The following is a 19,953-nucleotide window of genomic DNA, read 5'->3' as shown; positions in this document are numbered from 1 at the left end:
GTCGAGCCCAAGTACTTTTGCTATTTTCATTTTTCGGAAATGTTCCATAGTAACACGAAATCTGGTTATTATTGTTAATGTTTCGTACCTGTCCAGTAACGCCCCTCATGAGCACCTCAGCGAGTTGTCTGGTCAGCGTCAGCCGCAGCGCCTGCGTCGATATCGACTCCACCGCGTTCAGCATCTCTCGATACCTGCAACACATATCGATACAAAATACAATTACCAGCTATATTTTAATAACAAAACGTAATTGACATCGATTCAATTAAATACCGCGGATTACAAAATGTTGCTTTTTAATATTTTCTCAACTTATTTGTTTTTAGTGATTAATTGTTGTGAAACTGACTGTAATCAAAGTCTGGAGGACATTGCTCATTCTGTTTTTTTCTAGGTGACCTTCCACATTGGTTACAGATAAAGTCAGCTACATTGATAGAAGCAGTTACAACTTAACATTACCAATAGCACCATTACTACGGGCCTAACAGCTCCCTATAAATTTACCATGAAGCAATTATAATATAAGTAGATAGGTTATAAACTTTCAGAAAGAAGCAAATTAAAATATAGACAATTAGGCCATGTCTTTGTAATACTACAGGTAGAATTAAATGGAAAGTAGAGATGCGTGGATTATAATGTCCAGCGCTCCTCGTAAAGTGACACGCATTATGTTAAAGGAAAATCCAGTTATGACATCTCCTGTTTTTGCCCTGTTTTAACTAGATATTTCCCATTTCAAGTAGCTAAATGATGCGTACCCACTACACAGATAATGTTACCCGACGTTTGGCCGACATATCGCGGCACTCTGCATAGCAACAGAAGTAACAACGCTAACAGGATTTACCACAAATCTGAGTGCGTAAGCCGGTTAGCGACCACTAGCAATAACCTACATTAGGCTCCAACACGATTCTCGATCTTATTGCCTACGTAATAAAGACTGCTTTTTGAAATTTAAATAATCCTGCCTGTCTTACGGGTCATCAATTAATGTTGCGGTTACGGTAGTATTTGTGTGTTGACAAATAAAAATATGTTTGAATGTAACACTCATATTGAGGGCAGAAGAAAGAACATAAGTTAAAGAAAATCTAACTGAACCAATACCCAGGACAAGATAAAGAAAAGTAGAGATAAAAGAAAAGATGGAAAATTAAGAGAAGGCGGCGAACCGGATTTACATCATGGCCACAGTCACTTGCTTAAAACAACGTTAGCGTTGTGTTACGCCATGGGGGGGGGGGAGATTACTGGAGGTTCATTCTCCAGACTTTTAACAAAATAATCCAACTTAAGTTCCATATTTTACTGTGTTTGTTATGATATTACCTGTCGATAGCATTCTGCAGCCTGCCGGCGCGGATGTGTAGTATGGGCACCCTCTGTAGCGCAGTCTCCAGTGTGGGCCCGGCGCGGGCCTGGGCACCGGTCCGTTGCAGGTATAGCAGGGTCAGGTCTGAGGAGAGCTCGAAACTGCGGATCTGTAGATACAAGCAAAGAGTAGTGATCACCTGGTGGTCAGTGACAAATGGTAAATTTTACTATGAAGTAACACGAACAACATTCTTAAGAGTATTGGAGGACCTAATGACTGTCCTTTACAATATTCATGGCTGTCGTGTGTCGCGGAATGGTGCTCATGAATATGGGCCTCTAGCATGACTTGAAAGTAGTCGAGTTCCTCGTCAAACAGTTACGTGAGTAAGCCTGAACTAGGGCTTAAAACGAAGATTGATATATCTGTTTTTATTATAACAGCATACATTGAACTTGAATCCAGTCGGTAACAAGCTTGACCGCTTGACCCGTGGCCACTACGGCTAATAATAATAATTCCTTCTGAGAATTGGACATCTCCTTCGGGACGGCACAAACGACACTGCGTTCAATAAACCCATTTACTTAATGGCTATTACACTAATTTACGAGTAGCTACAGTTTTGTTACTCGAATCATAAGTCGGATTCGGTACTCGACATAGACAAAGTATTATATATAAGGTTTTTAAAAAAATCACTAGTACCGCTGTAGATATCAAATAATAAGGGTTCCATTTTTTGCCATTTGGCTACGGAACCCTAAAAACATCTCTTTTGACAATCCCACCCACCACAGGATTATCCCATTCTGCAGGGGTGCGATTGTCTAAAACTAAAGACAAAATTAAAACAAGACGTCCACACCCTAAACTAATTGGATGGCATCTACACCAATGGTAATATATATATTTTTAAATCACTTACATCTTGCTTGCATCGCATTGTTTACAAGACTTACCATTTCCGACTCCCTCTCGGCCTGCTTGTACCGGCTGGTGGAGCCGGGCACGGTGTTCTGTTCCAGACATAGCCCCTTGATGGCGTACGACTCCGCCACGATGCGGAGACTCCGTCTGACAAACAACATCATTTTTATAAGCAAAATTAACAAAAACATTAAATTAACCTGTGAGATTCTACTTTTTCCTGCAAAAGAGGGGTTTGCCATAATATTTCCAACTAATCGAGCCTTTTTCCATTAATAACACGTGAGTAAACCGAGATTTTTAGTTAATTTTGTTTGTCTCACGATAGTTATTATAGAAATAAATAATTACAGTTTTTATTAGTCTTTACGTGCATAAGTAACTTTTCTAACCAATCTTAATGTATCTAGTAAAGGTAGCTCCTTAAAATCAAGCACATAACAAAATATGTAAATATTGTGTTCACAAACAGTCGACAAATAAACTCATTATCACCCAAAACGATGAGGATAACTCCAGATTTAGTGAGGAAAGCGTGACACACGCTGCGCACGCGCTGATTCATAGCACACGTGTTTGTTTACATACTATGAGGGACGGAAAGGACATTGCAACTCATTGGTTAGATATGTTTACACATTTTCGTATCTTTCGTAATCGTACTAACGATGAGAAGCGCATCAAAATGTATTTAGCTATAGAAAGATATCTAGACCATATTAACTCTCCGGGAAAAACGTTAAAATAATCCCGTTATCTGCATTCTAGCATCATCTACCGAAATATGTATTAGATGAGATTATGGTTGATTATACAGGGTGCAGATTTGAAACCATGACAGAACTCGGGAGCATGTTACGGAAGTAAAAAATGTTCAATTTAAAATAAGGTTTCTGGCCAATAGTTAAAAACACAGCTATAATAAATTATTTAAGATTGGCCGTCTTTCAGAATATTCGTCACCGGCGATTCTGAATATTTCAGAATCGCCCAACATGTCACGCACACAGCGTAACAAGACAGCGTCGAAGGTCAGTGGGCGGGGCTACGCGAGACGCCGCGCGAGTAGGCAGTTAGAAAGCGAAAAGAAAAATAATCACCAACATTTATTAATGATTTGATTGTTAACACATTTTCAATAATCTTAGAGTGCAGAAACAATCAATAAAAAAGTAGTACTCGTATCTTCAAAGAAAACGTAGGTATCAGCTGATTCATAACACTACGTCCCTAATGATTTACTTATTACGTTTTATTGCAATCCTGTTGGATACTAATAATTTAAAACTTAGTTATTTAAGGTCTGAATTATGAAAACACATCGCTACGAAAAGGTAGGTAGGGATCTAATCCAAACGCTCAGCTGTTTGCGAGCATAATCTTAGGTACCACTACCTACTAACTAATATCAACAAACACATTGTACGTAGGTAAGTTCAACCCAAAGTTTTATTCGTGTTTTAAATCGAATGATGTAAAATTTTGTTTCCTATTTGAATTAAGTCGTTACTATTAACCATTAATTAGTAACTGACTATAAGTTTACTTATTATTCTGCGCCATAGGTACAGTATTTATCAGTTGATTCATAATAGCTAATGAATTATGATGTATTAATTAAATTTTATTGGCATCCTGCTGAATACGTAAAACAACCAATTTCAAACTTAGAATCGTAAGATCGGGATAATAAACACACATAGGTAAGTAGGTAGTCCAAGCGCTCAGCTGTTTGCGGGCGTGATGTTAGATAAGTAGTTTACTAACGTATTCTGTCTACCTAGATACATTCAGTTCAAAGTTTTAAATCTAAACATGGTTTCATCCGCATAACCTACGTACGTACTACGTACCTATCACCTACTTTATTGTTAGTTTGTTATTGCCTAACTAATTTCTAACAATTAGTATACTACTTACCTACTTATTATCATTTCATGTATGTTCCTGCGGTAGTTATCAGCTGATTCATCGTAGGTACTAGTTAAGTAATGATTTACTTATTACGTCTTATTGCAATCCTGCTGAATATCGCTCAGCTGTTTGTTTCATTTTTGTGTGTTGGAACAATTTCTTTAAATTCATCGATCCTATTGATGCGTTCTTAATCCGATCTAAAATAAACTAGTTTCTGCTAGCGGTCTAGCTATTTAATCAGAATATCGCAGTGGCGGGCAACAACCGATACCATAACGAGTCGCGGGTTCGATTCCAGCATGGAACAACTCTGTATAAGTACCTAATCCACAATTTGTTGTATCGGGTCTGGGTGAGACGTAGTTATGTGAATTCAGTAGTTATGTAAAAATTGATATTTAGAGAGCCAAAACTACTAATGTAATTTGAAAGTAAATATCAAAATACGCATTGTACGAGTAGGTAAGTGTCCAAATGTTTATTCGTGTTTTAAATCGGTGGATTATAAAATTGTCGGTCAGTGGGTAGCCTTAGGGGCGGATTTGTCTTTCCTATTTATGCATTGATATTCCGCATACATACCTACGATAGTTACCAGCTGATCAGCTGATTCGTAATAAGTACATACTAAGTGCGTTTCCTATTGGTGTAACTAATAAACAATTTCAAACTTAGTAATGGGCCAGTGGGTATCCTTAGGGACGGAATGTACAAGTAAATAAATTACATAAATATCTACCTGTGTCACTCGGAGTCCGGAGATTTTGTTCGTCTTCGTAATCTACCTATGCACAGTAACATAGGTATGCACTACGTCACTGATTGACTATTTTAACACTAAGACACTTATTTTGAATGTGTTTCAAGCACTAAACTTCTTACAGTCACTGGGTAATAGTCAGCATACGTAATTGTCATGCCTGTGTAGGTATTTTCTGGTTAAGACGAACATTTGAATAACTCGACGGAGAATTTTTCTACCGGTGGCGGGAAAGTAAACTACCTAGACTAAGTGTCTGTTATCATCATAAACACTAAACTTTGATAATTAATAAGACGGGAGTTCAAGGTCATGCATAAGAAATTTCGCAAGCGACTGCCACCGGCAGTGCCAAAACATAAACTGAATGCGTGTGCGTGCGCGCCACAGGGTGAGGGTGCTAGGGGGCGGAGCTTGTGGTGCGTTCGCGTTTCTTATTGGAATTTTAGGGAATTGGTAATAATGTCAAATACGTGTTTGAGTTTGTGTGCGTGTAATGCCGCGTTTTAAGCTAGTTACCTAACGTTCGAAATGTGATAGGCGTAGTTCTCACGGATTTGCGAATTTTACAAAAAAATAAAAAAATAAAATTCCCATTTTTTTTATTGCATTTGGACTCAGAATCGATAGCCGAGTCACCTCCTTGAATGCGTCTAGTTTTTAAAAATACACCCTGTATAATAGACCACTGTACACAATATAGACGCTCCATCAAAGTAATGTTCACACGTAATCGCAGTTTGTTTATCGTCTGTCATGCGCGAACGTTTGATTCGCACGATCACGCGATGACGTCACTCTTACAACACGTGTAGGGATGCACATGAGAATTGGTAAACACATCCCACCAAAAACATGTTCGTGTAAAATATTGCCAAGACGAGGTCATACGGTTTGCAATACCAAAAAATTCCTAAATCCAAAAGATGCCTTCATTGTGGTGCCCAGTTTTGCAACTCCACACGTCCATACTCCTCAAAATGAACACTCAAGTCGAAATGCATAAGATTACAAGGTGTTTGGTTTAAAAAAAGAACGAGGCGATTCGAGAGAAGACAAATTGTGCTCTCGCTTCGCTAGGTTCGTCTTGGCGGTGCACTACCATGCCCCACAAAATACTTTCGAAAATGCGCTCATTGTTTTTACCAGCGCCATGCCAGATAAAATTCACATAACTAGCTAGTTACAAGGCTCACTAACTGTTAGACAAGGACAGCGTTAAGTAAAAATCTGTGTTCACGGCCACATCAACACATGAGATCATACAACATTACTAATGCCAACACAATGATGTGATTTATACTTTACTAATAGACAACTTGAATTAGTTAACTATAAACAAGTTCTTCCAAAACATAAAAAATCTAGTAAAATTATGTTTCTGGCAAAAGTTTATCTGATACAGAAATTGTTTGCATTGCAATAACAGCTAAAATATAATGACCCTACTGATCGATTCGATAACAGCGGCCAGACTCATTAAACATAAAATTCTGCGCAAGAGAATGTTAAACATGCGTATAACAAGAAATCCACATGTAGCTTTCAATCTGATCTTTACTCTTCTTACTCGATCCCAGGATTGCACCCATGTGATTCGTAAGGATGACTTACAATAGGCTATATAGGTTTATAGGTAGTACATATAATAAGCTAAGATAGAAGTGTATAGTGTACAACACCATACTTTACAGTACATAATGTAACTACCAAGTACTTAAACTTAAGTACGCCATCAGTAAGACAGGTGCGAAGTATAATTTATTAGTTATATGTAAATAATAAACCATTATCTTATTAATATTATAAATGCGAATATTTGTGAGTTTATGTAAATGTTTGTTACTCAAGCACAATCAAAATGGCTAAAGGGAATGGAATGAAATTTGGAACAGGGGTAGGTTATGGTCTGGAATAACACATAGGACACTTTCTATCCCACAGGACCGCGGGCGAAGCCGCTGACAGAAGCTATAGTTACTTATATATATATGGTGAGACAATAATGACGGTCATAATTTACGCTATTAACACACTGTATAAGAGCATTGCTCTCGAGTGCAAATGTAGTTAGCGTCATTACATCATTATATTATCAGTGTGTGAGTCAACAAATCTATTCAGCCATAAATATTAGGCGGTGGGAGGTGCAATCAGATTCAGCAACTAGATTCAATGCATTTATAATTTTAGACAGTTTTATTGTAGTAATTTATTATAGTAAACCTACAAAATTAATTAAAAATAATGGCTTAGTCACAACTGGAATAAAAGGAAAGGGGTAGGCTGAATGACGTAGCCACGCCACGCACTCTGCTCATGAATAAGAGTCCCGTTGTAACTTGAAACTAGTAGAGCTTTTCTCAATTAAGTGCTCAGTGAGTGAGACATTATTTTCAATTTATTTATGCCATGAAATAAGCAGAAAAACTTGATTGTCATGCACTAGCAGTAATTACAGTGCATGATTACACGCTATTGAATAGTAGGCAGTAACAGAGGATGTGAGATAAGGTTGCTGTGTCAGCCGCATGTCCTTCGTTCGTAAGAAGGTTGTAAATAATGAGCTATTGTTTGTCCGTAGATCAAAGTACTGTGTAACTGACATTGATAGTTTGACCTGTATCAATATCATAGAATGGAATAAAAATATGCATTTATCAATGGCCTTGACTATAGATATATTTAGGTATAGCTAAAAGAGTTGTAAAATATAACTGTACCTAGAAGTTAAGCTTAGTTATTTCGAAGATACTTTTGGAAGCCATGTATCCACATTTTAATAACAGTGAATGTAATATTCCTACATGAGAAAAATACCTTATCGGAGCAAAGGTTGAATTTACAGATTCAACATTGATAATTTCTTATATTAAAAAAATACTCACACAGGTAACTCTTTTTCCGTCAGTGTGTTCAGCTCGGCTAGTTTGTAATTTTTCAAAGCATCATCATATGCTCCGCAAGCATAGTTGAGCTTGCCGAGCAGTAGGTGTGCATCCAATGCCACTCCAGCGCTCTTGCCTGCTTCATCAGTAGCTAAGGTGAGGTAGCCTCGAGCCTCTGACAGCTCTCTCTGAGCTCTTTCTATGTTTTCCTTGCTGGGTGGCCATTCCTCGAGGTGTGCTTCTAATTTGCCCTCCCCTATGAGGAAGTGGGCGAGGCTTTCTGTTGACAAAAATTATAGCATAGAAATAATTATTTTATAATGCAAAACAAAGTTATTCCGTAGTTTGACACAGTTTACAGAAAATACATTTTAAGAGATTAAATAAATAATTGTAGTATATTCAGCAATGAAAATAATAGGAGGAAATGTGGACCATAATACAAGTAGGTGCTGTAACAGTTATTAAAACCTACTTATAAATTATTTTAATACTTGGTTTTGCTATTAACAATTATTTTTTTTCATTAATAGGTACTGGCAGTGATTGTTTGTAATTACATAATTCTAAAAGTAATTACAAACAGTGATTGTATCGTTGCTAGATACTATTTTAAAACCCTATAAAAAGTTAATGGGTTTGTGTGACTGACATTCAAGGAAACATGAATAAATAATTATCATAATAAACCAGTTGTGACTACACAGCTCTACTACTGATGTTTATCACTGTATACCGAAGGGAAACAGCAAACAAGCATTATGATTCAAACATTTACTGATAAGTAATAATACAGTTAATGTTTTTAAGCTCCCATGATAACAACTGCACTCGAACGACCTAGCCAGGGCTAGCTCCTAGTAATATGAGCTGCAGGTAATACGTGGCGCGAGTCACTGACCATGCTGAGGAGATCTGGCCTTCAATTGCTGAGCCAAGTCCACTGCCTTCTTCCAATTAGACTCCGCACGGCTCTTCTCGATCTCTGTTTCGTAGACCCGCACAGCATTCTTACTCCTCGATGTCATTTTAACACGGGAATAACTTTATTCGTTTGTCACAGCATTGAATTCATTGAACACTTCACTCATACATTGCAAAACCTTTTGGAAATTGCATTAATTCCCCAGGATCACCAGCGAATTGAAGGCCAAATTTGACAGATGACAACATAGTTCGCGGAGTTCATTCTGCCACGAGGAGTGCTATTCTGCAACATCGCGTCATTCCTTAAACTTGGTTTGATTGCATATTTTTTAATAAAAATGTTTTATAAAATGGTTAAATTATAATATAATATAAATAAATATTCATTATTTACACTTTTTCGTATAACCATAAGAATTATTCACAATATTTCTGAATCATTTACAATTTCAATGAAATTTTCTCACACTCATCCATTTGTATTATTAAGATATTAATATTTTTAAATGATTAAATATTACAATTTCACAATCTACGTAGATTTAGAAATAATCAAGTTTCACAATTACACAAAATATTGTCATGTATTCTGTAACTAGATTCGTAAACGAAACTGCTAGTTTGCATTTCAAACAGACGTCACCAGATGGCGTTACTAGTAAGATTGCTTGTAACCTTTTCGATTCGAAGGACGAATTGTTAAAAATTATTGAACAAACTGAATATTGTAATTGTAGGCAACTGACAATATAAATACGGTATAAATTGTATTTAAGGTTTAATTGAGGCCTAATAATAACATAACAGGATTAGGTACACATTGTCTATCTGATTGTCTGTCCCAAAAACACAATCATAATAATATGGATTGGTATGTATTTCTACTAAAGTACGTCAAGATGTATCTGCCTACTTAAGTACATTAGGTACCTACTTCATTCATTTTTCTGGGAAGAAATAGGGACCTTCTTAGAAGGGCGTTGTGAAAATTGGGTTCATTATTGAGAGCCTCTTAAATAAACATTTTCTTAATTTTGGCCTAATTAACTCCATAATTATTATTTAATTAAGCTGGCGTTAGATCTTCAATTAATATTTTATTTAACCTTATTTAAATAGGCACATTTATTTTATTATGAAACACTTAATTAGTCATAGATAGGTACTTACTTAGATAGATACCTGACGGGCTGAGATATTATTTTTATCAACAACAAATAGATAGATTAACTTTAGTGAGTTAGGTACAGTCAACTGCCGTTAATTCGAAGTAGGAATAATTCGAATTACGGAATGTTCGAAATATAAAATGTACCTACTTACATTAGTCCTCTGGTACTGACACTAACTACTGACCTCTACAAGTTCTAAGATCTATCTGTCTATTTATTTCTGCAACTTCGAATTATGGATAGTTTGATGCGGATAAGTTCGAGTTATCGAGTCATTTGGTTACGTAGAATTGATTTTTTCTTGCGAATTGCCAAGTTTATAAAAATGTATTAATTTATTTCAAAATATAAAGAGATTTTCTAGGTATCTCGTTATAACTACAAATTATCGAAAGTTAGAATTAAGGAGTGTTGACTGCAATGCATGTGACATAATTAGGTAAGTACCTACTTACTTACCTAATTAAAATATAGTAGGTAGGTATCTACAGCTATTAATTGTTGAATAGTTGATAATACTGTAATTTTTGACGTCTCAACCCCGACATAGACATTACAATCATATTTCTACGCACTTATAAAGACAATTATAACAATTATCCGCAGTCACACGCTTTACATCCAAGTAATTAGACACGCGGCCTTGGCAGGCCCACCAAATGTCAGGCGAGTGTGTACGGCTGCCTAAATCAATAAAAAGATGTCTTAATCAAGTCTGAAGAGGCTTTGATCGATTGGTTACCCGCGTCAGTCGGGGTGGCGTGCGAAGGTGAACCGAAAGTAGATAGGTGCCGACCTACCAAACTATCTGCTGACACGAAGATACATTACCACTACCTACCTACATGTACGTACAACTTTGTGAACTTATGTATCTATTTATATCTAGGTATTATAGAAATTTTATTTTGTATGCTGCTGGATACGGTGTCTCGGATTCGATTGCGGGTCGGGCAAGGTACTACTGCGCTGTTTTCGGTTTTTCAAAAATTTCTCAGTGGTAGCATGGAGTTTGGAATTGTGCCTAGTTATGACAATAGGCTCACCCCCTATTACATGGAACTTTATAACAAAAATGATGGAAAGTGGGTGTACGTTGTATAACGGCATTACGTGTCTGCCTACTCCTTCGGGGATAAAAAAAGGTGTGACTTTGCGTAAAATTTTGAAAGGTAACCGTAACCAGCCGTATTTAAGTTGTACATATGATAGGTGATAGGTATCCTATTAAAACGAGACGCAGTTCATAAAGTCAAAGCCAAAGTGTAAATAATTTATTCCAATAGACCAGTAAAAGATACTTAAATTGGGTAGTTTCCTAGGTCAAAAATAAATTATTTTGATATTTCAATATAATAAAATATTCCAAAATAATCGTATTTTCATTCATTCATTTGACGATATACTTATTTAATTAATTTTTCTTGCTATTTTTTGCGTAATAAGTATGCTATTTGACGCAAAAAAATTATGACGTCATAATTTGCAATGTCATACAAAATTCATAGAAAAGTAACGTTTTTGACATTTCGATAAAAGTATTGAATTTGACTAGTAGGATAATACCCTATTGGACGTGAAACAATACTATAGTATGTTCTACAGTGTATAGCTCTACTCAGGAATTACACTCGAATTCTCTTGGTTAGCTGTCGCATTTGGTATGTCTTTGCCATTTTTACAGATTAATTTAATGATTCATGCTGATATTATATCTGCCTACTTATAATAGGTATGTATATAGATAACAGTGTTGTATTTGCTTCATGGTGATATCTTATAATTGACAAGACAGCTGTACATAGATTGGATTTGGAGTGATAGATAAATATGATTGAATGTAGATAGGTTCCCGCGAGCAAAGCCGAGTAGTTAGTATCTTTTTATAGATACTATATACGAATATTAACGAATTTCTTAATAAATTATAACTAATCTAGACAAACAAATTAGCTAGCTGTCCTATCAGAAAAAATCTAGGAAAACTATAATAAGTCCAAATGTTAAACACACGCTTAGTTTCCGTTTCCTTTGTAACAAACGAAGCGGCTATTGTAGCAATATGGCGGGGCTAATGGCAACAATAGCAACTATAGCAGCAGTATGGAGCCCGGCCCACGCTCAGTTGCTACAATATAAAAACGTTACGGCTGTTTGATTGACATTTATAACATAACTGCTTCCGAGCCACGGCGCTAGGGCGCGACTGCGGAATATTACCACATCGACTAATATGCCTACTAAACAAATTGACTATTCCTTTTGTACTGCAGGAATGAATCATGTCTGTAATTTATGGTACGATTGTGTTTATAAAAAAGAAAGTCCACAGTAAAAGATATAGCTGATCGTAGAGTAGGTGTTGCCGGATGTCTGGTCTAGTAATTTGTCCTCGTATTACAGAGAACTAACATGAAACAATTGGTATACAATCATACATAACAGCTATATACCTAAGTAAAACTTTGTTTATTTATCATAAAATCACTTTAATCAACAGTTAAAACTATTTGCATAATACACAAATTGCATGTTAATGCGAAAATATTGTATGATATACTACTTTAAGTTTCACTAAATGGAGAGGCGGCATCGTAGCAATAAATGTTATGGTGTGTAAACACCAAACCAAGGTCCTATGTTATAAGTTGGTTTGAAATAAACAACGGTGGTGTTACGTAAACAGGTTATATTTGAGAAGAATATAGAAATAGAACGGGCTGGAAGGTTTGGGCGCAGGGCGGCGGGCGGCGGAGACGTCGCGGCCGGCGCGCGCCCGATTAGCGCCGGGGCACCGGGTGACACTGCGCCCAGGCAAGGACACAACCTTAGCTTCACACCTTCCATGAGTTGCCATATCGGGCCCACAGATGTAGCTGATGTTTTACCTAAAGGTCGGTTGGTACCTGAGTCAAAGTCAAAATGAGAAGGCACTTTTGAACGTCAAGCAAATATTACAATATTAAAAAAAAAAATGTCGGTCAGTCTTCTAATGAAGATATTTGCCCACTTTTTTTGCTCCATATTTTATTAAGTCATCACAATGGTAATTTGTAATTATAGCTTAGGTTTACTATTATTTAACTTTAAAGACTTCAAAGGCTAGGAACTGCTTAAGTGTTAAAAAGGAAATGCTACATATCTGGTAAAAAAAAACCCTCTGATTATAATCAAATAATATCTGTCGTTGAATATCTGAATTGCAGAAATAGCTGGCAGCAGCTCCGGTCGACACGAAACACCTTGACTTTAGTGTAGCGTGCTCGTAAATATATACCTTCAAATTATTTCCAATTTCAATGGGCCGTTCATAAAGTAAAATATTGTTTCGCCAGTGTTGTAGCTTGTAAAATTGAAATGAAAACCTACGGTGGGAGTTTATGGCGCGCATAAATAACTCTAACTTTTACAATCTATTTATAGACGAGGGTGGAGCTCTCTGGTACTAATAAATAATATTATTTCGAGGACTTACCTAGATAGATAGAGTAGTTGCAAGATAAATGTAGTGAGTATTTTTTGTACCAATATTTATAGAAAAGGTTTGACACGGGTAATCTCCTCATTTTACCCACCTCAAAAATAAACTGATGTAGCGCGGGGATTAAGAAAGTAACGAACGTAGTCTATGGTATGACTACTCTGTGGTTGCAACGTCACGCGGACGCCCAATGAGAGCGCGTGAACGACCACCTCTCCCGACCGCCGCAACCTCGCGCGCCAGCGCAGCCATTGCGAGCGGTGAGAGAGAGAGCGCCCCGACCACCGACGCGTACGGACGTGTCGAGAAATCCTCCGCGGCTCTATATCACGCCATCAATAATCTAGAACTTTCGATTATCCGCCATTTTGTATCAAGTAGTTTTGTGTTAAGTTTTTGTCTCGTGTTCGGAACATTATGTAAAATTAGTAATAAAAGTGATTGACTATAAAGTGCCGCTTTATTTAAAACCACCACTGAGTTTGGAAGTTGCCTATTAAACTGGCTCCCAACTTTAGTGACTATTACACTGGCGCCCAACTAGTAGGCCGAACCGTTACGACCGTTACATAAGCGTGAAGATGCCGACAACGAGGAGAGGGGAAGCCCTCCGTCAACAACAGGGAGATGAAGGGAACGTCACTCTCACTGAAGAGGAGATCGTCGCCGAGCGCGGCCACGCGGACGAAGCCGCGAGCGCCGGCTCGAGGCCGACAGAACCTGCTCCCCACTTCACCCAAGAGTTTCTATCCACGCTGATCGAAACGATTACGCGTGCGCAGGTGGAGGCTAACAGAAGTCTCGTTAACACGCTGATGGGATCCGGCGGCGACTTCAGAGCTTCCACCCCAGTCGGGCCTCCTCCATTTTCCAACGCGACCGGCGGTGGTACCGCCGTCGCAGCCCCGCCGTGCAGCGAGGCTAACTTCGTGAAGTGCACGGCGAGATTCGACGGGACCTCCCCGGACGCTGAGGTCCTGGAAGCATTCCTGGACGCCGTCGAGATCTACAAGGAGTGCGCAGCAGTGAGCGACGAACACGCCCTGCGTGGGCTACCCATGCTCCTTGAGGGCGAAGCCGCCGTGTGGTGGCGCGGCGTAAAAGCGTCGGTAACTACATGGGCGGACGCGACCGCGCGCCTCCGTGCGACCTATGGCGTCGCGCAGCCCGCGCACCTCATCCTGCGCGAGATCTTCGCGAGGGAACAGCAGGAAGAACGTGCGGAGTCATTCATATGTAGAGTGCGCGCGTTAATCGCTAGGTTGCCTTATACTTTAGATCAAACGTTACAAACAGACATTTGTTACGGCTTATTACATAGACGCGTAGTGAAACGAGTGCCGCGAGATAGTGTTCGTGGGTTAGACGACCTATTATATAAGGCTAGGATCGCGGAGGATACCTACAAAGCGTCTAAGGTTAATTCCGATATTGTTAGTAATAATAATTCGATCGAAACATCTACTACCGACCGTGTTCTCAAGCTATCGAGTTCCGCGACCACGGGCGCGACTTCGTCACGTTGCAACAACAGAAGTAGACCGCGTTGTAGTTTCTGTAGGCTTTTTGGGCATGTTAGCGACGAGTGTCGTAATCGCGAGAAGGCTAAGTCTAGCAAAAACATTAATACAACACCTAGGGAGGTACGTTGTTATGGATGTGGCAAGCAGGGAGTCGTGAGGTCGAAATGTGATGTTTGCGTGAACACAACGTCGAAGTCCGACGACAAAATATCTTTCAACAAAGTTGATGTAGATTTTTGTATGCATAACGTCGATGTTAGGAATAATAGTTACACTAGTAGGGTTAATACCGAGTCGTGTGTTAGCATTACAAGTGCATATCTAAGTACGCGCGACGATCACCCGATGGTGAATATTAGTGTCGCGGGCCGTAGGGGCGTGGCCGTTGTAGATACCGGCGCCACGCATAGCATAGCGAGCCCGCTCTTACACCGAATCTTAGTTAACTCGGGAGTTCGATTTACCGAAACGAGACGTTTCGTGCGCCTAGCCGACGGCACACAAGGATGGAGGGACTTGCTGTCAGCCGAGACAGAGGTTATCATTGTAGGCCGACGAATAATGTGCAAGTTCCTAGTGTTGCCTGGTAGGAATGTTAGGACTCTGTTAGGTGTAGATTTCTTGACTCGGGCCGGCATGGTTATAGACGTCGCCCGACGTACATGGTCGTTCTCGGACTGTCCGGAACGACGGTTTGATTTAGTGTGTACTTACACTGTAGGTTCGAACAATAGTGTCGACGCCGGCCTATTGCACACCGCTTCTGCCGATGACCCAGCACCGCGACCGCGTGAAGGTAAGTTTACCCCCGCGCGGCGGCGTACACCTAGTGCGTGCATCGTAGATCGCGCGCCGCGAGCCGCGCGCGATGTACCCGCGTCGAAGGGCGCTGCGCGTCGTCGTTATAAGGTGAGTTCACTTCAAAAAGGCGGGATCAAGGTCGATCCAGATAAGGCGGCAGTTGTCGCCAACCTGGCTGCTCCGCAGAACGTGAAGCAACTAGAGTGTTTCTTGCGCATGTCAAGTAAGTAGTCGATACTTCATAGGTAACTATGCAGGAATCGCGAGACCCCTCACTGACCTCCTGAAGAAGTCGAGTGCCTGGCGATGGGGCACCGAACAACAGGAGGCGTATGAACGCGTCAAGTCTCTGCTCGTTTCCGCTCCTATTCTCCGCCAGGCGGACGCGTCAAAGCCATTTACCCTTTGCACTGATAGCAGCGCCTATTGTATTGGGGCTGTTCTCATGCAGGGGGAGGGCCATGACGAACAGCCAATCGAGTACGCGAGTCGACTCCTCACTAGTGCCGAGAGGAACTACTCCACGACTGAGCGAGAGGCTCTCGCCGTCGTGTGGGCACTAAGTAAGTTCCGCAGGTATGTGAAAACCGCGAAGGTCATCGTTAGGACTGACTACCAGCCCTTAGGGTGGCTGATGGGTCAGAGGTCACCTAGCGGTAGACTGGCCAGATGGGCCCCGATGTTGCGAGAGTTCGATCTCAGCATTGAGTACACACCCCGTCGCTCACAGGTAGTTGCAGGTACCACGTCGCGACCCGTCAGTGCAGGCGACCAGGACGAGTGTGACCTATGCATAATAGACATCGCTTTGCCAGAGAGAAGCAGCAGTGTTCGCAGCAGTCAGCCGATGAACCCCAGAGGTACGTATGCGTATCGAGGACATGGAGTCCGACGAACCCTCTAGGGGGAGACCATGGTCTGACCGCTGATACGACTACACTTTCTCTGATTTTTCTAGGCAGGTTACTCTCTTATAAGATAGGTAAAGTTATCAGCTTAACAACTCACGGTCTGGAGAGCGTACGGACTCGGGCGAACGTAGGGTAATATCACGTTTCGCATCTCACGCCTTCCGCAAGCCAAGTAGAGATTCCCGTTCACGACAAACGCGATTGCGGCAGATCGCGCTATTAATCTAGACTAGCCCAACAGTGAGGGCACTTTGTTAGGCTAGAGGGGGAGGATGTAGCGCGGGGATTAAAAAAAGTAACGAACGTAGTCTATGGTGTGACTACTCTGTGGTTGCAACGTCACGCGGACGCCCAATGAGAGCGCGTGAACGACCACCTCTCCCGACCGCCGCAACCTCGCGCGCCAGCGCAGCCATTGCGAGCGGTGAGAGAGAGAGCGCCCCGACCACCGACGCGTACGGACGTGTCGAGAAATCCTCCGCGGCTCTATAACACGCCATCAATAATCTAGAACTTTCGATTATCCGCCATTTTGTGAATCAAGTTTTCTTTATAAAGTTTGTAAGTCTCGTGTTCGAAGAATAATGTTAAGAATTGTGTAAATAGTAATAAAAGTGATTTGACTGTAAAGTGCCGCTTTATTTAAACCACCACTGAGTCTGGAAGTTGCCGTTTAAACTGGCTCCCAACTTTAGTGACCATTACACTGATTATATTCACAGACGCTCCTTCGTACCTATATGTATAGATAGGTACAATCCATCGTAGATACTATCCAAAAATAATGTTAATAATATATTCTGTAAAATGAAACAAGGCTCGATATTTGGCTGTCTCTAGGCAGATATTTAACAACCCTAAAATACAAGGGCGATATTTCCCTAGCTGTTCGCAGGTACCTGCGGCTCTGGCTCCATTTTCCTCCAGATAACGCAGGTACCCGCCAGCTATTTTACTGCGGCAGTCGGGACGTCTCCCCGGGACCATTGACTCCGTAATATCTAAGCCAGCACTACTTTACCGCCCAAACCGGCTAAATAACACAGTTTGTACCGTAACAAAGTTTTTCAAAGCAGTTTTAAGTAAGTACAGGATAAAACTTAAGTAGCTAGATATCTTGTGTTTAGCATTAAGTAGATGGTTTCAGTCTGTATTAAATGTTTGTAGAAATGTCTGCGTTTATCCATAAAATAGATTAGACACGGCGGCGGCGCGGCGTTACCAATCATTGTATTACCTGTAGACGGAACTGCGACAGCCGCGAGCCATTAACTCTAGAATTTTCTCGCAAATATCAATTTCCCGTCAATACGACGGCGACGCAGTTTGCTGCGAATTTCCCACAAACTAGTTTGATCCGGTAACGAGGCATTGCAACATGTACCCGCTATGCAGGCCGGCCGGGTCGAGGGGGGACATGAATGACGCACCTGTGCAGGCGGCACGGCGCAGTGCGGGTCAATGTCGGGCCACATCCCCTCCACGCCGAGGATTGGGGGATGGGGGGTGAAAAGGACAGCGTTATCCCCTCCCGCCCCTCGGTAAAATTGGTTTACCTTTATAGGCATCAGCGAGTGCGATGGGATCTAAATGTTCCGTTTTCAATTTGCTTCGGCGCTGAGTCTGATGAGGGTCAGGGGTGATGCGTCATACCTTTGTGTTACATTTATGTCCCTGTTTTATTGGGCTCGCTGACGTCTCAGTGGACATTAGTTATCTCCATTGTTTCGATGTTTCAACATTAATCCTTCGCTTTAGCGACATTGTGTTTTGGGTCGCGTCAGATACTTACATACATTTATTAGGGTAACTCAAATTTTGTGTGTATCACATGGAAGTATGTATCTTCTTCATCATAACCAGGGTCATCAGCACCTGTAACTCCTACTACCAGGTACCTAAAACGAACTTGTTGTAAAATTCAACTAAGTTATCTTCCAGTTTAGTCTGATCTGTAGCCGATACACAACTAATAAGCTATAAAGATACTAGAACAAAAGTGTGCAGATGGTGCGGTGCCGGGCGCCCGTGTCGCGGCGCCACTACGCGTCGCCTCGGAAGGAAGCACTCTATTAATGACTGAGCGCGGCTTCACGGCTGAGGAATATTTATTAATCAAATAGGTATCACAACTGACCACAATTTAGTGCTGTAAACCGTCGTAGGTTATCACTAATTCATCATCATCATCATCAGCCGAGAGACGTCCACTGCTGAACAAAGGCTATCACTAATTATAAAAAATAATATTAAAGTAGGCACTTTAGCCTTTACGTACATTTTTTGTTCAGCTGTGATAAGAACCTTTTGTGTGAGTTATCAGGTCGCAGGCGAGCCCAAGTTTCCATGATTCACATTCAAGTAATGTCCCAATACATTCATCTCAATTTGGACGAGATTCGATTGAAATGGAACAATTTTCTTCGCAGAGGGAATAAATATCAATGAAAAAAGTTCAGAATATAAAAATATCTTTTTCTCTGGCGAATAAGTTAATAAGAGAAAAGTACTGAATGTTTTATGGAAGACTCGAGTGTTTTATTAATGGGGTCATTTATTTTCAGTACAGTGTGTTGTTTTGGAAAGTTATTGTTGATCTCTTCGGTTAAGGAAACATCTAGTTTACTAGCTTTTTATTTATTACTGTAGCCCTATACTCCTTACGAGAACTTTAAATTAGCCTGCTCTCTGAGTAGATATACAATAAAATATTTCCTACAATAATGTCCATAATGTAGTGAGAAAAATCATCTAGAGCCATTTTTACAAAATACATTGCAAAAATTCGGAAAATCGTCGGAAAACTATAACTGCGTAGTTTCCCTGGGGGCGGTATTCGGCGCTATGTAACAGTGTGAGTATTTAGCGGGTGCGGCCGCTGCTGACGTATCGATCGCCGAGGATCTGTCCTTGGCCAGTGCACTTGCAGCTATACTCGCGGCACCGATGGATGGAACCTTCCAGAAACTACCACCTAACTGCGCAGTTACACAGGACTAAAGTTACCACGAAATTGTTTATCAAATCTATCTTATAATAGGTACTAAGTTAGCATCTCTTTAACATGTCTAATTCAGTAATAGTCGAAAAATCTGAGTACATTTTCTTGAAAGCATGTCCATATTGTCCCTACATGTTACGTTAATGTTTTAAATATGTATTGTGCGAAAGCAAACCGTAGCCAGCCATGTATCAAAGTCAACATGAAACAAAGATAAGCGTGTCTCGTTAGCCGCCAACTTTTTTCATCTTATTAGGAAAGTCTTTTATAAGGAGAGCCATTTGAGTTTCCAAATAATTTCGCTAAGGATGGTAG

The 19,953-nt window shown here is 40.3% G+C and overlaps 2 protein-coding genes across 2 annotated transcripts in view; one reads left to right on the top strand and one right to left on the bottom strand.

The window, feature by feature from the left end:
• LOC118282146 (tetratricopeptide repeat protein 7B) overlaps positions 1 to 9,088 on the bottom strand; it is a 32,056-nt gene extending 22,968 nt beyond the window's left edge. The window contains exons 1-5 of the mRNA XM_035603075.2: positions 8,724 to 9,088; positions 7,823 to 8,102; positions 2,290 to 2,404; positions 1,342 to 1,493; positions 89 to 194 (exon numbers count right to left, since the gene is read on the bottom strand). Coding sequence (XP_035458968.1) covers positions 89 to 194; positions 1,342 to 1,493; positions 2,290 to 2,404; positions 7,823 to 8,102; positions 8,724 to 8,850 — 780 coding nt within the window. The 5' untranslated portion in view covers positions 8,851 to 9,088. The remainder of the gene's footprint in view (positions 1 to 88; positions 195 to 1,341; positions 1,494 to 2,289; positions 2,405 to 7,822; positions 8,103 to 8,723) is intronic.
• Positions 9,089 to 13,515: 4,427 nt separating this feature from the next.
• Positions 13,516 to 19,953, top strand: part of LOC126912873 (uncharacterized) — a 43,904-nt gene continuing 37,466 nt past the window's right edge. Inside the window, exons 1-2 of the mRNA XM_050707195.1 lie at positions 13,516 to 15,949; positions 15,984 to 16,586. Coding sequence (XP_050563152.1) covers positions 13,984 to 15,949; positions 15,984 to 16,586 — 2,569 coding nt within the window. The 5' untranslated portion in view covers positions 13,516 to 13,983. The remainder of the gene's footprint in view (positions 15,950 to 15,983; positions 16,587 to 19,953) is intronic.

The sequence above is a fragment of the Spodoptera frugiperda genome, chromosome 31, assembly GCF_023101765.2.
Source record: "Spodoptera frugiperda isolate SF20-4 chromosome 31, AGI-APGP_CSIRO_Sfru_2.0, whole genome shotgun sequence".
NCBI classification, from domain to species: domain Eukaryota; kingdom Metazoa; phylum Arthropoda; class Insecta; order Lepidoptera; family Noctuidae; genus Spodoptera; species Spodoptera frugiperda.
This window is presented reverse-complemented; position numbering and strand designations above follow the sequence as displayed.